This window comes from Oncorhynchus gorbuscha, linkage group LG18 (genome assembly GCF_021184085.1).
Source record: "Oncorhynchus gorbuscha isolate QuinsamMale2020 ecotype Even-year linkage group LG18, OgorEven_v1.0, whole genome shotgun sequence".
NCBI classification, from domain to species: Eukaryota; Metazoa; Chordata; class Actinopteri; order Salmoniformes; family Salmonidae; genus Oncorhynchus; species Oncorhynchus gorbuscha.
This window is the reverse complement of record NC_060190.1, coordinates 35273269-35291824: the sequence shown is the minus strand read 5'-3', so window position 1 is coordinate 35291824 and position 18556 is coordinate 35273269. Positions and strand designations below refer to the sequence as shown.

The window sequence follows — 18556 nt, the reverse complement described above, 5'->3', positions numbered from 1 at the left end:
CCCAAACACAACGCACACATCAATGCGCTTTTTCAAAATGTCCTTCTGCGTGACAAGTTTGGATGCTGTACTCATGGGAAACATCCCAGGCTATATGTTTGTGTAATTTTGAGAGTCCATCTATATGAACCACAGATTTAAAATCTGTGGTTCAGGATTGTTAGCTTGAGCTGAATAGGTCATATGTATACATTAGTTTGGCTGGGGCAATGTACAAAAATATAAGTCTCAGAATATGAGAAGTGATCCATTGCACCAGATTTGGATGACAATAAATTTAGATCTGCAGTCCCAGGGCAGGTGAACATGCAGTATAAACATATCATGTACAAACAGATGCCAAGATGAATAGGCTATGTATCAGAATAACATGTAGGCCTATCATTCAGGACCGACCAATGTGTTTCCAATGGTAATTCAAGATTTACTTTATTGTTCATAAGTGGAAATTTGTCTTGGACACAACTGCTGCATACAGTAACAATACAAAGTACATTCAACAACAAACATGCCAGGTGTCCCTATCATACATAGCCCATCAAATCACAGATGAAGAAACACCTTCCTAATATTGAGTGGCACCTCCCTTCTCAGAACAGCCTCAATTTGTTGGGTCATGGACTCTACAAGGTGTCGAAAGTGTTCCACAGGGATGCTGGCCCATGTGGACTCCAATGCTTCCCACAGTTGACCAATAATACTCTTTCCGTAGAGGGGTCATTATAGTTTGTAGGCCAACGCTACAGTCGATTTTGTGAGAAGACCGATTTTTGGGATGTCTCATGGTCTGACAAACACCGCTCTTGCTCTTGTCACCTTTCAGCGCAGGTACGTAAGTGTTGCGTAGACGGATGGGGTGGATTGAGACGCATCCAATGCAAAAAAAATATATCTATTTTAAATTGACCGATTTTTATGGGGATCTTTGTATTATAATTAGATTGCCACGAGTAAGGAAGCAGACGTCTACATTACGAGGTTAAGAAACGACAGAATTAACAATCAAAACCGTCGAAACCAAGAGAAGTGGCGTAGCAGTCTAATGCACTGCATTTCAGTGCTAGAGGTGTCACTATAGACACCCTGTTTCGAATCCAGGTTGTATCACAACCAGCCGTGATTAGGAGTACCATAGGGTGGCGCACAATTGGCCATGCGTCGTCTGGGTTTGGACAGTGTAACCCGTTATTGTAAATTAGAATTAGTTCATAACTGACTTGCCTGGTTAAATAAAATAATTACAGAGCGCTGTTGAGCCTCCTACTTATGTTGACATGCCCACTTTCAGACACTCCACATATGCAGTTACCCATACCATAGATACCTTTGAGGAGATAGGAAACGGCATTGGAATCGCATTTTCCCATGCGTCGTCAATGGACTGCGCGATGTGTTCTGGGCGATGCTGGGACAAGGGGAGCTCTCCTTTGATGAGTGTATGGGAGTCAATTGGGCGCTAGCTCAAAAACCCAACATAAGCATGAATTTCGTCGACAAGAAGTACATAAGAAGCATTTTCAAAGATGTGATATAATTAATTTATCTCTATAATATCGTAAAGCTTTGTAAATCGTGACATTACATACTTTCGAGGAAAATGGGCAGGTTCCTCGACTCCTAACTTTATTTTTTTTAAATATTTTTTATTAACAACAAATCAATACAGAAAGTTCATAAGGGAACACAAGTATATATAGATTATAAACAATGGACAATCGAGCTAGGGACATACATACATACATACATACATACATACATACATACATACATACATACATAATTCCAACAGCTTTTTTTTAGTAGAGTATTTAACTGTCATAAAATACAGTTCAATTTATTTTTGTAAGGTAAGAATGTGATGTGTTTTTTTGTTTGTAAATTTACATTTGTGTCTATGAAATTTGGCCAAAAGAATAATGCAATTAATTACATAAAAATGTTTCAGCTTATTTCTATCATATGTAAAGAATCCAAGCAGTACATCTCTCCACAATAGTGTAGAATCTTCATAAATGTGTTCAATTATAAATCTACTGATGTCTTGCTACAGTTGTCTTACATGAATACAATGCCAAAAAATATACAACACTGTTTCTGGGTGGTCATTACCAAAGGAGCAGGATAATATTTATGAATAATTTTAAAGGAAATTCCTTAATTTTGTTAACAAGTAGGTATGTGTGTGGCAACATCCAAACTTTTTCCAACAGTTATTATCAATAAATCCATTCCAATAAGGCATGACATAAGGTATAGATACAACATCCTGCTGAAACAAAGTTCGTATCGCTCTGTTGTTGAATGGACCAAAAGAGAAACCAATCTTTCCTACTGATAAGTCAACAGGGTCAATAGAAGGTAGGCTCTGAGGGTCAGGTCTTGACATGTTCCTGAATAACAGAGCAACACCTGAGGGAATGGTGTCTAAAACAATTGCAAAATCTTTAGGTGTTACAAAGACCTTGTAAAGTGATAAGAATTCCTTATAACTGAGTAAAAGACCCTCTGCATTTACCAGATGCATTTACCTGCATTTACCAGGTGCCATTTACTCTCTCGTGTTGGTTCCGGTGTCCAATAGAGTTAACACTCTTTCCACACTGTGAGCAGGGGTAGGGCTTCTCCCCTGTGTGTATTCTCTCATGCCGTTTCTCACCAATAGGATATTATTTCAGAACCAATATTCTAAAAACAAAGAAGTATTTTTATACAATATATCCCGATTATTCCATATATAATATCTGTGTGGAGAAAAATTGTGTTTATAAATTAAGGACCATGACAAGAAAACCTACTGATGAAAAGCAGAAAGTTTCACTGGAATTTTGTCAATATTATAATTGCAAAACAACATAAAGTTAAGGCCACCAAAAGTAGAGAGGACATGATGAGGAATAAAATTCCAGATAGAAGTGGGTCTTCTTAGGAATTGTTTTATCCAATTGATCTTAAAAGTATTGTTTAAAGTAGTAAAGTCCAGAAAATTCAGTCCACCATTCTCATAAGTGTTCATTTCAACAGTTGTTCTAATGTAATGGGTACGGTTTCTCCAAAGAAAGTTGAAAAGCATCTGGTCTATCTCCTTGCTTATTTTACCGTCAAGATATAAAGATAGAGCGCCGTCTAGAGATACCTTCAGCCTTGGTTATTAGGACTCTACCTTTTAAAGATAAGTCCCTCTGTAGCCATTGATTTAGCTTCTTCTGGGTTTTTTAAAATAAGAGTGTTAAAATTTTGTACGCCTCTAGACTTTTGATCCTTTGTAATTGTTATGCCTAAATATGTAAGTTCTTCTTTTACTGGAATACCATAATATGAATGTGTCACACGAGTTCACATGTATTAATGTTAAGATATAGACCAGACGCTTTGGGAAGGATTTTATTATATTGATCGATATGGGAATTTGGTTAGCGTCTTTCAGAAAAATTGTAGTATCATCAGCCAGCTGGCTTGTAATAATTTCTTTACCAGCAATGGAAATACCTTGTACAGGACTATTATTTCAAGAATTTGCAAGAAGTTGGGTGGTACGGAGAGATAGGACAACCTTGCCTAATTCCTCTCTTTAACTCAAATCTAGGTGAGGTGCCATATTTCAATTTGATAGAGCTGTTACCATTTGCATAGAGAGTCTTAATAGCCTTACAGAAAGCCAAGTCTCCCAAGAGAGTGGAAGAGAAACTGATGCTCTACTGTGTCAAATGCTTTATAAAAATATTAAAATAATATGAAGCTATCCGGTTATTAGGTCTGAGTAGTCAAGTATGTCTAATACTAGTCTGACATTGTTAGAAATATGTCTGTTCCTCATGAAGCCAAATTGTGTTTCATCAATGATTGCATCCAGGACTTCTTTAATGATTTTTGCAAGTAGTAAGGCTAATATCTTATAGTCATTATTAGGAAGACAAATTCGACGCCAGTTATCGATGAGCAGCACTTGTTTTTTAGACTTTAGGTATCAGTGTTATTAACCCCTGACTCATTGTAGGAGGGAGAACATTGTTTTTAATACTCTCCAAAACACTCACCTCGACTCATACCCTGACTTGGAGACAGGATTGCGTGACGCAGCATGACAACGTGAACTCGATTGGTCGACAGTCTGCTGTGTGACGCTTTATTCGTTCCATTCATTGCCCAATGGGATTCCTATCTCCTATTTTCTCTATACATACTTGCGAGCAATCGCCATTTCAAAATACCGAAGCTTTATTGCGCTGTTTAGTTTGTTCATCGACGGAGTTTAAATAAAGAGCCGGATTATTTGAATAACAGTCAAGGTAAAGAGAACGAGGAGTTGTTTTCTGGTCAGTTTATTTAGTAGTTGCTTATCGTTTCCTTCTGACATTTCGTGACCTAATTCCACTGTCCTCAAAGCTAGCTTTTGATGCTAGCAGGGCTAGGTTCAGGTTGTAGCATGGTCTACATCAGAGTAAAAAACAAATGTTGGTGAGCTAATGTTAGTTAGCTACTTTTCTGTTTGTCTGCAATATTTTCACATCAGATTACTCTGAACGAGTAGGTAACTTTATCTAGTTACGTTACCTATTAGAGGTTATAGGCTATCCAGATAGCAAGGTCATTTGCCATCTCCCTCGTTGCATAACACAATGTACATACTTTTTTATTGCTGATTACATCAGCAAAACTCCTTAGTGTTTTCCTCTACACATCAAAAAAATTCCACTGGAGCTGATAATTTGATGCATAATTTCATGTGCCTTCTGCAACATGGGTTTAAAAACAAGAACAGACTCACCCTCCCTGCCACACACACACACACCAGAGCTATGACCAGTACAGCGTGAATGTTATTTCTTAAGGCTTTATTTGCAATAATCATACTGTGTGGTTGTTTCATAAAACATGGGTAAAAAATATATTTCACCACTCTAAATCTCTAAATGACTCAAATGTAACCAAGATTGCCAGTCGCCATTACCATGTTTCCTCATTCCCCATACCTGTGCAGATAGACTGGTTGTGATGGAGCTGCCCAACTACAGCAGGCAGCTGATGCAGCAGCTCCGCGCCCTGAGGAAGGAGAGTCAGTTCTGTGACTGCTCTATTCTGGTGGGGGACACACCCCATCGTGCCCACAAACTGGTGCTGGCTGCCTCCAGTCTGCTCTTTAGGTTGTTCAAGGAATCATTCATTTCAATCAAACAGCTTTGTCGCTTATACTGTCCAATTAAATGGCACTGTCCTCATTTATGAAAAGTTCCTAGCCTACAGTACACACATTGTGATTTATAAACATTGCGTAGCCTACATACACCCACAACTTCCCTCTGTTCTGTCTCAGGTCCCTGCTGGAGGGCTCGGACAGCATCTCCATCGACACGGCTGTGGTGTCGTCCCAGGAGTTCTCCTGCCTGCTGGACATGGTGTACACCGGAAAGCTTCCCCCAGGGAAACACAACTTCACCCGCATCATTGCCGCCGCAGACAGCCTGCAGATGTTTGACGTAGCTGTGGGCTGCAAGAACATTCTCACCAACCTGATGAATCAGTCGACGACCACCACACACACTACACAACCAGCCTCACCTACCCCACCACCCGCCATCACCACCGAACCACAGCTCCAGAGCCAGGAGGCCGAGCACACAGCTTCCCCAGAGACAGCTGTACCTAGCATGGGAGAGGATGGTATGAAGATTGGCCCCTCTGGAGCCCAGGGGAAGGAAAAGGTGGAAGAGGCAGGTTTGGAGAGTGAAGTGACCACAGCAGCCACACAGAGCGAGCCAGTGAATGTGAAAGAGGAGAGGAAAGAGAAGGATGGGCCACCATCTAAAAGAGCTCACCTTCAACTTCCAGAGAGCACAGGTGGGTTTGAATTCAAATGGGCTCATTGCGATGTTCCGTTTTGTTACTGTCATGTCCTGATTTATTTTGATTAATTCTGTTATGATGCTTCTGTGAGTGAGGTGACATGTCAACTAAGATAGTATTTCCTGGTTGCAGCTGACGTGGACCCCATGTCCCAGGGAGGAGTCAAGATGGATACAGAGGTGGTGGATGTGCGGCAGTGGCTCAGAGCACTGCAGACCTGGGACGGTATCTCCACCGAGGAGAGACAGGTGAGACTTTGGATGGAAGACAGTGCCCACTGGGCGCACTACATCATTTCAATGTGGATAATTGGGTAATATTTGGTCGAGAGATTGATTAATGGGATTACAACTATATTCACACACTCAAAAAGACAGCCAAAAGTCAGTTTAATTTCCAATGTGTTATCACTATGCTTTCAACCATCTAAAAAGCACAACCAAATTCCAATGGAAAAATAATGTCAGATGTTTGGTTTAGTTATCACCCAAATGTCTATCACTGTGCTTTTAACCATTTTAAAAGCACAGCAAAGTTCAAATGGGAATACAATGCCAGATATTTAGTTTATTTATACAACAGATTAATGTGTTATCACCAGCAGGGCTTTGTTAAAACCCTGGATGGGAGACCAAAGAGTAGCAGTAGAAAAATCCAAACTCCAGTAGGAGGTGCTGCCCAGCCTGTTTTTTTCTTCTGATAGTGGATATAACATTGTAGATCTGACCTTGGTTTAAAGGTACAAAGTTTGTCTATGTTGAAATTTGGTTACCATAGGTACATAATCCTGTGGTTGATATTTAACCTTTAAAATAACAGTTTATGTTGATGACTATTTTCATATCCAATGTATTTTCCACGTAGATTCCAAGGCACAATATGTGGACAAACTATTATTATTATAATAATTTTGATTCAACCAGTTTGTCCCCAGTGGGTGGTCTCTGCTATGACAGAACACACAATTCAGTGCAACACTCCATTCCTTAAAACGGTGAAAAAGTCTTCCTCTACTACGTTTACAGAATTATTCTCTCATGTATAGACCCTTATCTATCTCAGGTGATACTGTCCTGCAGTGAGGGGGATCCAGGGGGTCCTGCTGTGTTTCAGAGGCTCCAGAGCAGAGTGAAGGAGCAGAGGAGTCTCTCAGCCCAGACACTACTCACACTGATGGGTCTGCTTAAGGAGTTTCACCCCAATCTGGCAACCCAGCTGCATGAGCACACTCAGCAAGGAGAGGACACCAGCCAGGGAGCTACAGGTACAGAGTAGGGGAAATAAGGACACCAGCATGGTTTCAAGCTTTAGCCAACATGTTTGGCAACACAACAACAATTAAGTTGACTACAGTGTGTGAGTGGGATCCATCCATCGCTCTTCTGTTGTTTTAGACTTCATTGCAACCGATTTATTATCAAATGGTCAATCAATTAGCCTACTCAATGATTTGTTGCATCGATCCCCAGGCTCCGAGGCTGAAGAGCCGGAGGAGCAGCCCCAGTCGCCCACTACTGCAGACGCAGACACCGCCGAGGAGGAAGAAGAAGAGGAGGAGATTGAAGAGGAGGACGGTGAGAAAGAAGGAGAAGGGGAGAGGAAGACTAGATCCAGGGCTAAGCGCTCCTCCCCCTCTCGTCCGTACTTGTGTCGCTGGTGCAGTAAGGCCTTTGGTTTTAAGTGTCGTATGGTGGCCCACACCAAGCGCTGCACCATGTCCAAGGAAGCTAGGCTGCAGTGCCCTGAGTGCCCAGAGGAGCTGCCCACATCGCGGGCACTACAGCTCCACCGCAACAAGGCCCACCCAGAGTCCAAAGCCGCCAAAAAGAAACGGCCGCAGGTGTCCTGTGATATGTGTGGCAGGACCTTCGCTCACCCCTCAGGTGAGTTTGCCTGATCAGGACTGGGAACGGATTGTGTTAGTGTAGAGGACCTGCGTAGTAAAATTCTTTGCATTGAAAGGGAAGGAGCTCACTATCTTACCCACTACTAATGTATAGCAGGCCTACCGGGCCTTAACCATTCTGCAGGAGCATCTGGTGTGTTATGTGTCTCCAGTTTAATTGACTGTGTTTGTTTTGCGACAGGTATGCTGTACCACAAACGCACAGAGCACTTTGAGGAGAAGCCATTTGCATGTGAGGAGTGCGGGGCCAAGTTTGGGGCCAACTCGTCTCTGAAGAACCACATGCGACTGCATACTGGAGAGAAGCCTTACCACTGCAAAAACTGTGACATGAGCTTTAGTGTGGCTGCCGCTCTGGCCTACCACACCAAGAAGAAACACTCCGAGGGTAGGACACACACACACACACACTCTGAAGGTCACACACTAGCACCAGATTGACAGATCTCACATCTCAGGATTCACAAAACAATGCCAATTCTCCAAAAAACTAAATACACATGTGTTTGTGGGGTTTGTTTTTAGGTAAAATGTATTCATGTCAGTACTGCGAGGCTCTGTTTGCCCAGTCCATTGAGCTGACGCGTCACGTGCGCACACACACCGGAGACAAGCCCTACGTATGCAGGGAGTGTGGCAAAGGCTTCAGCCAGGCCAACGGGCTCTCTGCTCACCTACAGACCTCTCACAGTGAGTAGGATACTCCTGCTTATGCTCCGAAAAAATATATATCTATATTTCAAAGTGAGTAGACACGACACCGAGGACATTTTAGAAATGTCTCTCAATCTCGCCTGGCTTTCACCCTGCTCGCACTCGCTCCCTCTCTTTCCATTTCCTCCACTCCTCCGCCCCTCTCCAGACATCTCTGAGCCTCATGACTGTCAGAAGTGTCGTCTCAGTTTCTCCACACTGGAGGACCACAGGAAGCACATCCAGGAGTGTCACCCGAAGGAGTACCACCGGTGTCCTGAGTGCAACAAGATGTTCACCAACCCCTCCCTGCTGGAGAAACACATAGCTGTCCACGCTGGGGGCAAACCATTCAGCTGCAAGCTCTGCCAGAAGTCCTACCAGGTGAGAGAGCGAGTATCCCTGTAAAAGGGAGTTTCTGGTCTATGATAACAGGGTCAAACATTTCTTTGAACTTGATCGCTCTGAAAGACTAATAAGCCTATAGCGTACACACCTTTATATTCATCTTTTACTATTGAAGGACGAGTTGGTGGGTCTTGGCGCTTGCAACGCTAGGATAGTGGGTTCGATTTCCAGGACCACCCATGCGTAAAATATATGCATGCTAAATGGCGCGTATTATATTATTCACTGAGTGTACAAGACATTAGGAATTGTGTCTTAACCTTGACAGACTGACCAGGTGAAAGCCATGTTCCCTTATTGATGTCACTTGTTAAATTCACTTCAATCAGTGTAGATGAAGGGGAGGAGACTGGTTCAAGATGGATTTTTAAGCATGGAGACAATTGAGACATGGGTTGTGTACGTGTGCCATTCAAAGGGTGAATGGGCAAGACAAAATATTTAAGTGCCTTTGAACGGAGTATGGTAGTAGGTGCCGGGTGCACCGGTTTGCATCAAGAACTGCAACGCTACTGGGTTTTTCACACTCAACAGTTTCCCGTGTGTATCAAGAATGGTTCACCACCCAAAGGACATCCAGCCACCTTGATACGACTGTGGGAAGCATTGAAGTCAACATGGGCCAGCATCCCTGTGGAACGCTTTCGACACCTTGTAGAGTCCATGCCCTGACGAATTGAGGCTGTTCTGATGGCAAAAGTGTAGGGGGGTGCAACTCAATGTTAGGAAGTTGTTAATGTTTTGTACTCAGTGTATATTACTTACCATATCTCTCCGTCCACAGCAAATGTCGGGACTGTGGTATCATAACCGTACCAACCACCCGGAAGTGTTTGCTGGTCAGACCCACCGGCAGCTCAAGTCTCTGCTGCAGTGCAGCGTGTGCTGCAAGTTCCTCCACAGTGCCAGTAGCCTGGCTAAGCACCAGAAGACAGAGCACACAGGTGAGGACGGCCAGGGAGAGACCCAAAAAATGTCCTGGCTTCCAGGCCTATCCTGCCCCCCCCCCTTGCTTGGGTTGCCATAATCGCAAAATGTTTTAATTTTTTTGTTATTCTCAGATTAGTGTTGTGCATCTTTGTTGTAAGGAATATACTGTTCTTGTTTTCATTTTAAATAATATATTTTTATTTTGTGTCTCCTAAAGGCATGTTTGATTCTGACGGGCTTCTGGTGGGGAATCCAGACCTGCAATCAGGTAAGAGCTGCGCTAATGTTATATTTTTACATACCATAGCACTCCTAATGTACAGTACCAGTCAAAAGTTTGGACACACCTACTCATTCCAGGGTTTTGCTTTATTTGTACTATTTTCTACATTGTAGAATAATAGTGAAGTCATCAAAACTATGAAATAACACATATAGAATCATGTAGTAACCAAAACAGTGTTAAACAAATCAAAATATATTTCAGATTCTTCAAAGTAGCCACCCTTTCCCTTGATGACAGCTTTGCACAGTCTTGGCATTCTCTCAACCCACTTCATGAGGTAGTCACCTCGATTGAATTTTAATTAACAGGTGTGCCTTGTTAATTTGTGGAATTTCTTCCTGCTTAATGCGTTTGAGCCAGTCAGTTGTGTTGTGACAAGGTAGGTTTAGTATACAGAGATAGCTCTATTTCGTAAGAGACCAAGTCCATTTTATGGCAAGAACAACACAAATAAGCAAAGAGAAACAACAGTCCATCATTACTTTAAGACATGAAGGTAAGTCAATGCGGAAAATATTCTAGTGCAGTCACAAAAACCATCGAACGCTGTGACGAAACTGGCTCTCGTGAGGACTGCCACAGGAAAGAAAGGCCCAAAGTTACCTTTCCAATCTACTATGCTTAATGAGCACAATCAAAGCAACTGGGCTGGATAACCTTCCTGCAGATTCATAAAGGATAGTGCTTGTGCCACTGCTAAAAATGATAACGCATATTGTAAACCTTTCTATTAGTAGTGGTACATTTCCCAAGGATCTCAAAACAGCCCAGGTGGTTCCACTCCACAAGAAGAGCAGTAAAACAAATGTAGGAAAATACAGGCCTGTGTCAAACCTCAGCACCTTATATACCTTCTTTATGGGATACCTTCACAAACTTCTTTATGAACTACAATCTGGCTTTAGAACAGCTCATTCCACTTATACTTGCCGTATCCACCTTTTTGACCACATTAAGCAGGAAAGTGAGAAGGAGAGCTATACAGGTAGGGTCATGTTAGATTTGCTGAAAGCTTTTGACACTGTGGACCATGATATTCTCCTGATGAAACTCAAATGCATGGGTCTAAATTATGTAGCAGTAAATTGGTTTAGGTCTTATCTGACCAACAGTACTCAAGTATGTAATGTTCTGTCAGAGGTCAAAGAAATATCCCGTGGAGTACCGCAGGGATCCATTTTAGGGCCTCTCTTATTTCTTATATACGTTAATGATGTGCCAGATACAGTAAAGTGCAAACTCTTGCTTTATGCTGATGATTCAGACATACTAGTATCAGGGAAGGATACAGTTTACATGGAGGAGACCCTGAGTAAGGAATTGCATTTTGTTAGAGATTGGTTGTCTGACAACAAATTGTCACTATATTTGGGAAAAACTGAATCATATTTGTTTGGAACAAAACATAGATTGCTTAGGGCTGACAAGATAATGGTAACCTGTGTAGTCAAGGAGATTGAATCTAAAACAAGTATCTTCAATCCCTTTCTGAAGACCTGATTGCTGCTCAAATTCTTTCTAAAATGGCAAACAAATTGACATTTTTATATCGTAACACTAGATATTTTAACATGAAAGTTAAGAAACTGCTTGTCTCAACCTTGATTCGGTGTCATTTTGATTATGCCTGCTCTGCTTGGTATAGTGGGCTGTCAAAAAAGCTGAAAAAGAGAATGCAGGTCATGCAAAATAATGTTAGCAGGTATATGCGGAATGTTCCCCTAGGACCCACATAGGGAGGAGAGTTCCGGGAGGTGGGCTTGTTGCCTTTGGAGTCCAGAATGGACCAATTTAAACTTAATTACAGTAAAAAAACACATTGATATGGTCTACAACCAACACAGTCACAATACCAGAGTTAGTGTTATGTCTTGTAAAATTCCAAGAGTAAACAGTACCGCGAGGAGCACATTTTTTCATACAGTCATTTGTCTAAGGAATAGCCTTCCCTTGGAGATCAAGCAAATTAAAAGTAGAAGTAGCTTTAAAAAACAGGCAAAGTTTTTCATTTGGACAAGGTTGTCTAAGAGAAACCACTCCACTGCACCTTGTGCCCCCTACTGCTGGTCTGGTGTATTTATTTGAATGATAGGTATGATGTGCAATTAATAGATTGTTTTAATGTGAAATGAATATGGTTGATTTTTAAGGTTAGGGAGAAGGGCGGGGAATAGTGCCACTTTTTTAGGATGTCAATATAAATTAATGTATTTATGGTTGTTTGTAATTTTGACTTGTCTTTTAATCATTATATGTGTTATTGTTTTTACCATCGAGGACCACTTTGGAAACAAGCATTTTAATTAATACTTTCAAGTGATATCCTCTGGGTCCACGTTGTACATTTTGTTGTATATGTCTGTGGCCCAAAATAAATGAAATTCAACTGTTCAAAGGAGGCTGCGTGAATCAGGCCTTCATGGTCAAATTGCTGCAAAGAATCCGCTACTAAAGGACACCAATAAAAAGAGACTTGCTTGGAACAAGAAACACGAGCAATGGACATTAGACCGGTGGAAATCTGTCTTTTAGTCTGATGAGTCCAAATTTGAAATTTTTGATTCCAACCGCCGTGTCTTTGTAAGACGCAGAGTAGGTGAACAGATTATCTATGTGTGGTTCCCACGTGAAGCACGGAGGAGAAAGTGTGGGGGTGCTTTGCTGGTGACACTATCAGTGATTTATTTAGAATTCAAGGTACACTTAACCAGCATGGCTACCACAGCATTCTGCAGCGATACGCCATCCCATCTATGGGACTATCATTAGTTTTTCAACAGGACAATGACCCAAAACACACCTCCAGGCTGTGTAAGAGCTATTTGACCAAGAAGGAGATTGATGGAATGCTGCACCTGGCCTCCACAATCACCCAACCTCAAGTTGGACCGCATAGTGAACAAAAAGCAGCCAACAAGTGCTCTGCAAATGTGGAAACTCATTCAAGACTGTTGGAAAAGCATTCCATGTGACTACGTCATTAAACTGGTTGAGAGAATGCCAAGATTATGCAAAGCTGTCAAGGCAGAGGGTGGCTATTTTGAAGAATCTAAAATATTTAGATTTGTTTAACACTTTTTTTGGTTACTAGATGATTCCATATGTTATTTCATAGTTTTGACATCTTCACTGTTATTCTACAATGTAGACAATAGTTTTTAAAAATAAAGAAAAACCCTTGAATGAGTGTCCAAACTTTTGACTGGTACTGTACATAACAATCCGTTTTTTTCTATCTCCTCTCCCCTCCTGTATTCTCCCATACCCAGACTTGTCAGTGGTGAAGTGCCTGTACTGTCCTGGCCTGTTCCCCAGTGAGGCTGAGATGCAGGAGCACGCCAGCACTGAGCATTTCAGCCAAGAGGGGGCAGCGTTCGGCTGTTCTCTCTGCCCGCTGGTCTGCCCCTCCCAGCTTCAGCTCCAGGAGCACTTCCTTTCCTGCCACATAGGGACAATAGAGGAGCAGGAGCAGGCCTCCACCTCTCAGATGGTAAGCCTGCGGCCTAAGTCAACCCCTACACCTTATCCAATCACTTCCCTACACTCAGTGAATATGTGTAATGACTCCATCTTGTCCTCTGATTTATTTAACCAGGCAAGGCAGTTCAAGGCCTTAGACCGCTACATCACTAATAAACCAAGGGCTTTATTCAATCTGCATCACGGAAGTTCAGCTTTACAGCGTGATTGAAATTCAAAGGCAATGTTCCTGCTTTAGCAGACTGCATTCAAGGGAAACACTGCTTAAGTCGGCTCAATCGGAAATGTCCTTTCCATTTCTATTGAGGAATCTCTAACTCCTCATTGAATAGAGCCCTTGTGTAATTTAACCATATTACTTACACCTATTCAATCTCAAAAAGGGAGTAGGGGTTGGATGACAGGTGGTTTTGGGCTCTAGGCTCCTGTATTTAGTCTCTTATCTCATACAATGTAACTATGGCATGTTAGTGAAATGTGATTGACATGTCATACCTCCTATCAGGTGATTGAGACAGAGGAGGACCCCGCTGGCGTGGCGGGACAAGTGATATCTGTGGACCAATCCCAGCAGGTGTATGTTGCCCTGGGAGACACGGAGGACGGTCACTCCAGCACTGAGGTGATGGCGGTCAGCATGGAGGATTTGTTGAACGGAACAGTCACTTTCATTTGTGGGGAGGGCCAGTGACCCCTAACCTCTAGTTTCTACTTCCTGGTGAAGTATGAACTGTCCTAGCAACATTGGGCAGCTTGGTATGAATAAAATTAACTTATGCTACACCAAGGGACACTGGTTTTGTGTCCTGTTTGATTTGTAAATATTGAGATGTGAAAGTGTGTACGTTGATACATTAAGCAACGAAGTGTAACCTCTAAACCCTCAGGATTGGTGTCTTTTTAGAATCCATAATCTTTACCTAAAGTATAATGATTCCTCAAACAAATCATGGGATTCAAGGTTTTTATTTAGACAACACATCAGCAGGTTCACTGCAACTTTACAGTTCTTGGTCATGTCCAGTAAGCATAAAATGGGAAATAACATTGTTAGGAGTTACAATCTCTTGCATGTTCCTCTTTAAAACAATCCTAGACTACTGACCACTAATAAAATACTCAGCTCAGCCAATGAACACACAAGGTAGAAGTTGCCTCAAACACAGATCTAGGATCAGATTTCCCTACACCCCATATCAATGCTAACCTATAGGGGGATGAGAAAATATTTTCTCCTGTATCAGTGGTTAGGGGCCACTTCTTACTCTAATGAGCACAGAGTTTGAAGGTCATAGCCCTTAGTAGGATAGGTTACATTTATTAGGTGCTCGTAACAAACAATGAAGAAATCAACTTCTCAACACAGGTGCGCAGAAGTGAAAACTAGGTGAAATTTTCCAACTGCAAGTACACAGTGTGAGTCCATTCGCCCAGTTCCCGGAACTCAAACGACAACTATTAGAGCATATAGTCACACTAAAAAGACCACCTTAGAAACTCAATTCAGTCACTCATTGTAGTCAGTAAACACAAACCTTGCATTAGTTAAAATGAGGAGAGATGTTATTAAAACAGGAGGGCGTTGGAATGGTTTTACAAGCAAGTGAAGCAGAGAAGAGATGAGTAGTTCAAGGAACTGTGTTTTACAACATGGGCACCAAAGGCCATTTTATTAGTCCGACACCAAGTTACTTTAGCCGCTGCTGGTAAACTTGACCTATAGCATAGCAGGAAAATAGAGTTCTAGGTATGCTCTGAAAATAAAAGCGTCTGCTAAATGGCATATATATATATTTTATATATAAAACAAAATTAGGAACCAACTCCCTTACTCCTGTGGCTGCCACAGCAGGCAATACATATGAAGACTTAATAGATCAAAAAAATCTTTATGGTCTCTTACTATATTATTCCCTTTTTGTTTGACTTATTTGCCCTTTATCAAGTATAAATATGGCCCAACAACATGCTGGTATTTGGTCACAATTTCTTTCAAGTGTTTTTACCTACTGAATAAGACTGGGAGAAGTTTAGGCATTGTGCTGGTACATCCAATAGGCCTTTGTGCGCCAGGGGTTTCTAGCGAATACCTTCATTCAGAGAAAGCTCATATTTTCCAGTGACAGTGACAATGACAATGACACACTTCTCCGGACAAGACATCAAACACTGGTAAAAAAAAAAAGCCTTTTTAAAAACGTGTTGTTAATGGCTAATGTACAGTAACATATAGGCTGACTGAAGACAAAAGAATCACAAAACAAAACGTATAAAGGGTTGGTAAAACACACTCACATAGCTGCTCTGCTCACAACCACACTCAGGTTGATACACAATGGTACTGGATTCCCTTAAACCAGGGCTGTCCAACCCTGTTCCTGGAGAGCTACCCTCCTATAAATTCACTCCAGCCCCAGTTGTAACCAACTGGATTCAGCTTATCAACCAGCTAATTATTAGAATCAGGTGCGCTAGATTAGGGTTGGAGTGAACACCTACAGGACTGTAGCTCTCCAGGAACAGGGTTGGCCAGCCCTGCCTGAAATCATCCAGATACAGTATCTCAGACTTATTGAGGCTTCTCCAGAGTAGCCTCTGGAGAAACAGATGACAGAATGGAGACGACTTCAGGGTTACATCCACTCTGTCCCAGCAGAGGTCAGCTTTCAGTAGCCTTTCAGGGCAGGTCCCATACATGTTTATCAGGATTCAACGGTCACACCCAGGTCTTCTTTTAGATGTGTGTGTGTATGCAACTAAATCCCGTCACTAGTACTTAGTATATGTTTGTATTTGTGTAAGACTGAGTTCCTGGTGGTAGTCTTTCAAGATACGTATATCTGTATATATAGCAGTTTCCCCAACCTCTCATGAGTACCCACAGACAGTCGACTTATTTGACGGTTTCCAGAACTAACACAGCTGATTGAAATTATCACCTAATAAATCAAGCCCCTCGTTAGTTAAATCAGCTGTGCTAGTTGTCGAATACATCAAATACGTGGACTGGCTGGGGGTACTCATGAGAGGTTTGGGAGACAATGATCTATAATCTACTGTACTGTGAAAACCTATAACTTAGTCTCAGGTGGTGATCTTCTTGCGTGGCAGGTAGGCGTTAGTGATTTGGTTCATGATCACCAGGGCTGGGAACAGCGGCAGCAGCAGGAAGGCGTACCACACCACCCCCTTCACCGTGGCCTGGAACCAGTCAGAAAACATGGCCGACACCACGGTCACAGTCGCCAGCAGGTACACCACGAGGCCACAGGTGGCATGGTAGAGCTTGAGCCGTGGAGGCGACAGCTTGAGCAGCTTAGGGAAGAGGAGGCAGATACCGCAGGCGGCCTGGAGGACGGTGGCAGCCAGGGTGCCCACCCCCAGCAGGCTGTGCCAGGTGGCCAGGTGGGGGCGCTCTGACACGTTCTTGCTGGCAACCATGAATCCAACTCCGGTGGCTGCAGCCAATATGACCAGGGCCTGGATGAACCAGTGCAGACGGACTTTACCCTTCCGTGCCTTGAAGCAGAACGGAGTCCCCTCGGGAGAGAAGAGGAGGATCCCCTCGGTCAGGCACAGGATGTACTGATAGACGCAAGAGGAGAGGTGGAAGACAGAGGACAATCAGAGGGTTTACTCTGTCTGAGGATAATGCAAAGATGAGACTTTAATGCAGAGACACAATGGGGGGGGGGAGTGAGCGAAAGAAGGAATCTCTTGTGGTGGGGGAAATATTGTTTCTGCGCCGAATTAGAAAGCTGGGTCAGTTCTGCCCAGTGCATCTCATCTGCAACCTATACTCAGCATTGTCCCACTAAACAACAACAAAGGACCTCCAAGCTGTTTTTGGAGACGGCTCTATAACATTCCTCCAGTCAGTCAGTCCTCTGGGTCAAGTTACCTGGTTACGTCATCAGCCCAGGGCTACCTGCCTGTCACATCTCTGTTCCACACTTTGACCCATTATTAAAGAAACAGAGGGGGAGAGGCGAGAGAGAGAGAGGGGTGGATGTATAATTTATTTGCAGCTTCTCCTTTTCCGACAGCGTGCCGCGGGCAAGGCAGGGCCCACATGTAGTGCAAGAGGTAAGATGGTTGTAGAGCTTAATCTCTCGCATGTGACAGTACCTTACCTAAGACTAGAAGTATACTGAACAAAACTATAAACGCAACATGTTCATTGATTTTACTGAGTTACAGTTCATATGAGGAAATAAATGCATTAGGCCCTAATCTATGGATTTCACATGACTGGGAATACAGATATGCAGCTGTTGGTCACAGATACCTTAAATATACAGTGCCTTGCGAAAGTATTCGGCCCCCTTGAACTTTGCGACCTTTTGCCACATTTCAGGCTTCAAACATAAAGATATAAAACTGTATTTTTTTGTGAAGAATCAACAACAAGTGGGACACAATCATGAAGTGGAACGACATTTATTGGATATTTTAAACTTTTTTAACAAATCAAAAACTGAAAAATTGGGCATGCAAAATTATTCAGCCCCTTTACTTTCAGTGCAGCAAACTCTCTCCAGAAGTTCAGTGAGGATCTCTGAATGATCCAATGTTGACCTAAATGACTAATGATGATAAATACAATCCACCTGTGTGTAATCAAGTCTCTGTATAAATGCACCTGCACTGTGATAGTCTCAGAGGTCCGTTAAAAGCGCAGAGAGCATCATGAAGAACAAGGAACACACCAGGCAGGTCCGAGATACTGTTGTGAATTAGTTTAAAGCCGGATTTGGATACAAAAAGATTTCCCAAGCTTTAAACATCCCAAAGAGCACTGTGCACGCGATAATATTGAAATGGAAGGAGTATCAGACCACTGCAAATCTACCAAGACCTGGCCGTCCCTCTAAACTTTCAGCTCATACAAGGAGAAGACTGATCAGAGATGCAGCCAAGAGGCCCATGATCACTCTGGGTGAACTGCAGAGATCTACAGCTGAGGTGGGAGACTGTCCATAGGACAACAATCAGTCGTATATTGCACAAAT

The 18556-nt window shown here is 42.5% G+C and overlaps 2 protein-coding genes across 3 annotated transcripts in view; one reads left to right on the top strand and one right to left on the bottom strand.

Moving 5' to 3' along the window:
• The first annotated feature begins 4176 nt into the window (after window positions 1–4176).
• zbtb40 (zinc finger and BTB domain containing 40) lies at window positions 4177–15507 on the top strand. 2 transcript variants are annotated; one of them, XM_046312859.1, is made up of 13 exons: window positions 4177–4286; window positions 4979–5141; window positions 5312–5835; window positions 5974–6089; window positions 6904–7105; window positions 7311–7724; window positions 7929–8135; window positions 8273–8437; window positions 8610–8824; window positions 9633–9792; window positions 9996–10046; window positions 13334–13554; window positions 14050–15505. In XM_046312859.1, the coding sequence occupies exons 2-13, from the start codon at window positions 4993–4995 to the stop codon at window positions 14233–14235; spliced, it is 2610 nt and encodes an 869-aa protein (XP_046168815.1). In that variant the 5' UTR covers window positions 4177–4286; window positions 4979–4992; the 3' UTR covers window positions 14236–15505. The 2 variants fall into 2 exon arrangements, with proteins under 2 accessions (XP_046168815.1, XP_046168816.1); XM_046312860.1 differs by having other exon boundaries at window positions 4245–4313; window positions 14050–15507.
• LOC124004082 (probable transmembrane reductase CYB561D1) overlaps window positions 14495–18556 on the bottom strand; it is a 27924-nt gene continuing 23862 nt past the window's right edge. Inside the window, exon 3 of the mRNA XM_046312865.1 lies at window positions 14495–17129. Within this exon, the coding sequence (XP_046168821.1) occupies window positions 16629–17129 (501 nt within the window). The 3' untranslated portion in view covers window positions 14495–16628. The remainder of the gene's footprint in view (window positions 17130–18556) is intronic.

What these genes read in the sequence shown, in the direction of transcription:
- zbtb40 (XM_046312860.1), top strand. Translation starts at nt 4,993, where the DNA reads ATGGAGCTGCCCAACTACAGCAGGCAGCTGATGCAGCAGCTCCGCGCC. An exon ending in TCAACTTCCAGAGAGCACAG is followed by an intron (nt 5,836 to 5,973) that starts GTGGGTTTGAAT and finishes TCCTGGTTGCAG; the next exon opens with CTGACGTGGACCCCATGTCC. An exon ending in GAATCCAGACCTGCAATCAG is followed by an intron (nt 10,047 to 13,333) that starts GTAAGAGCTGCG and finishes TCCCATACCCAG; the next exon opens with ACTTGTCAGTGGTGAAGTGC.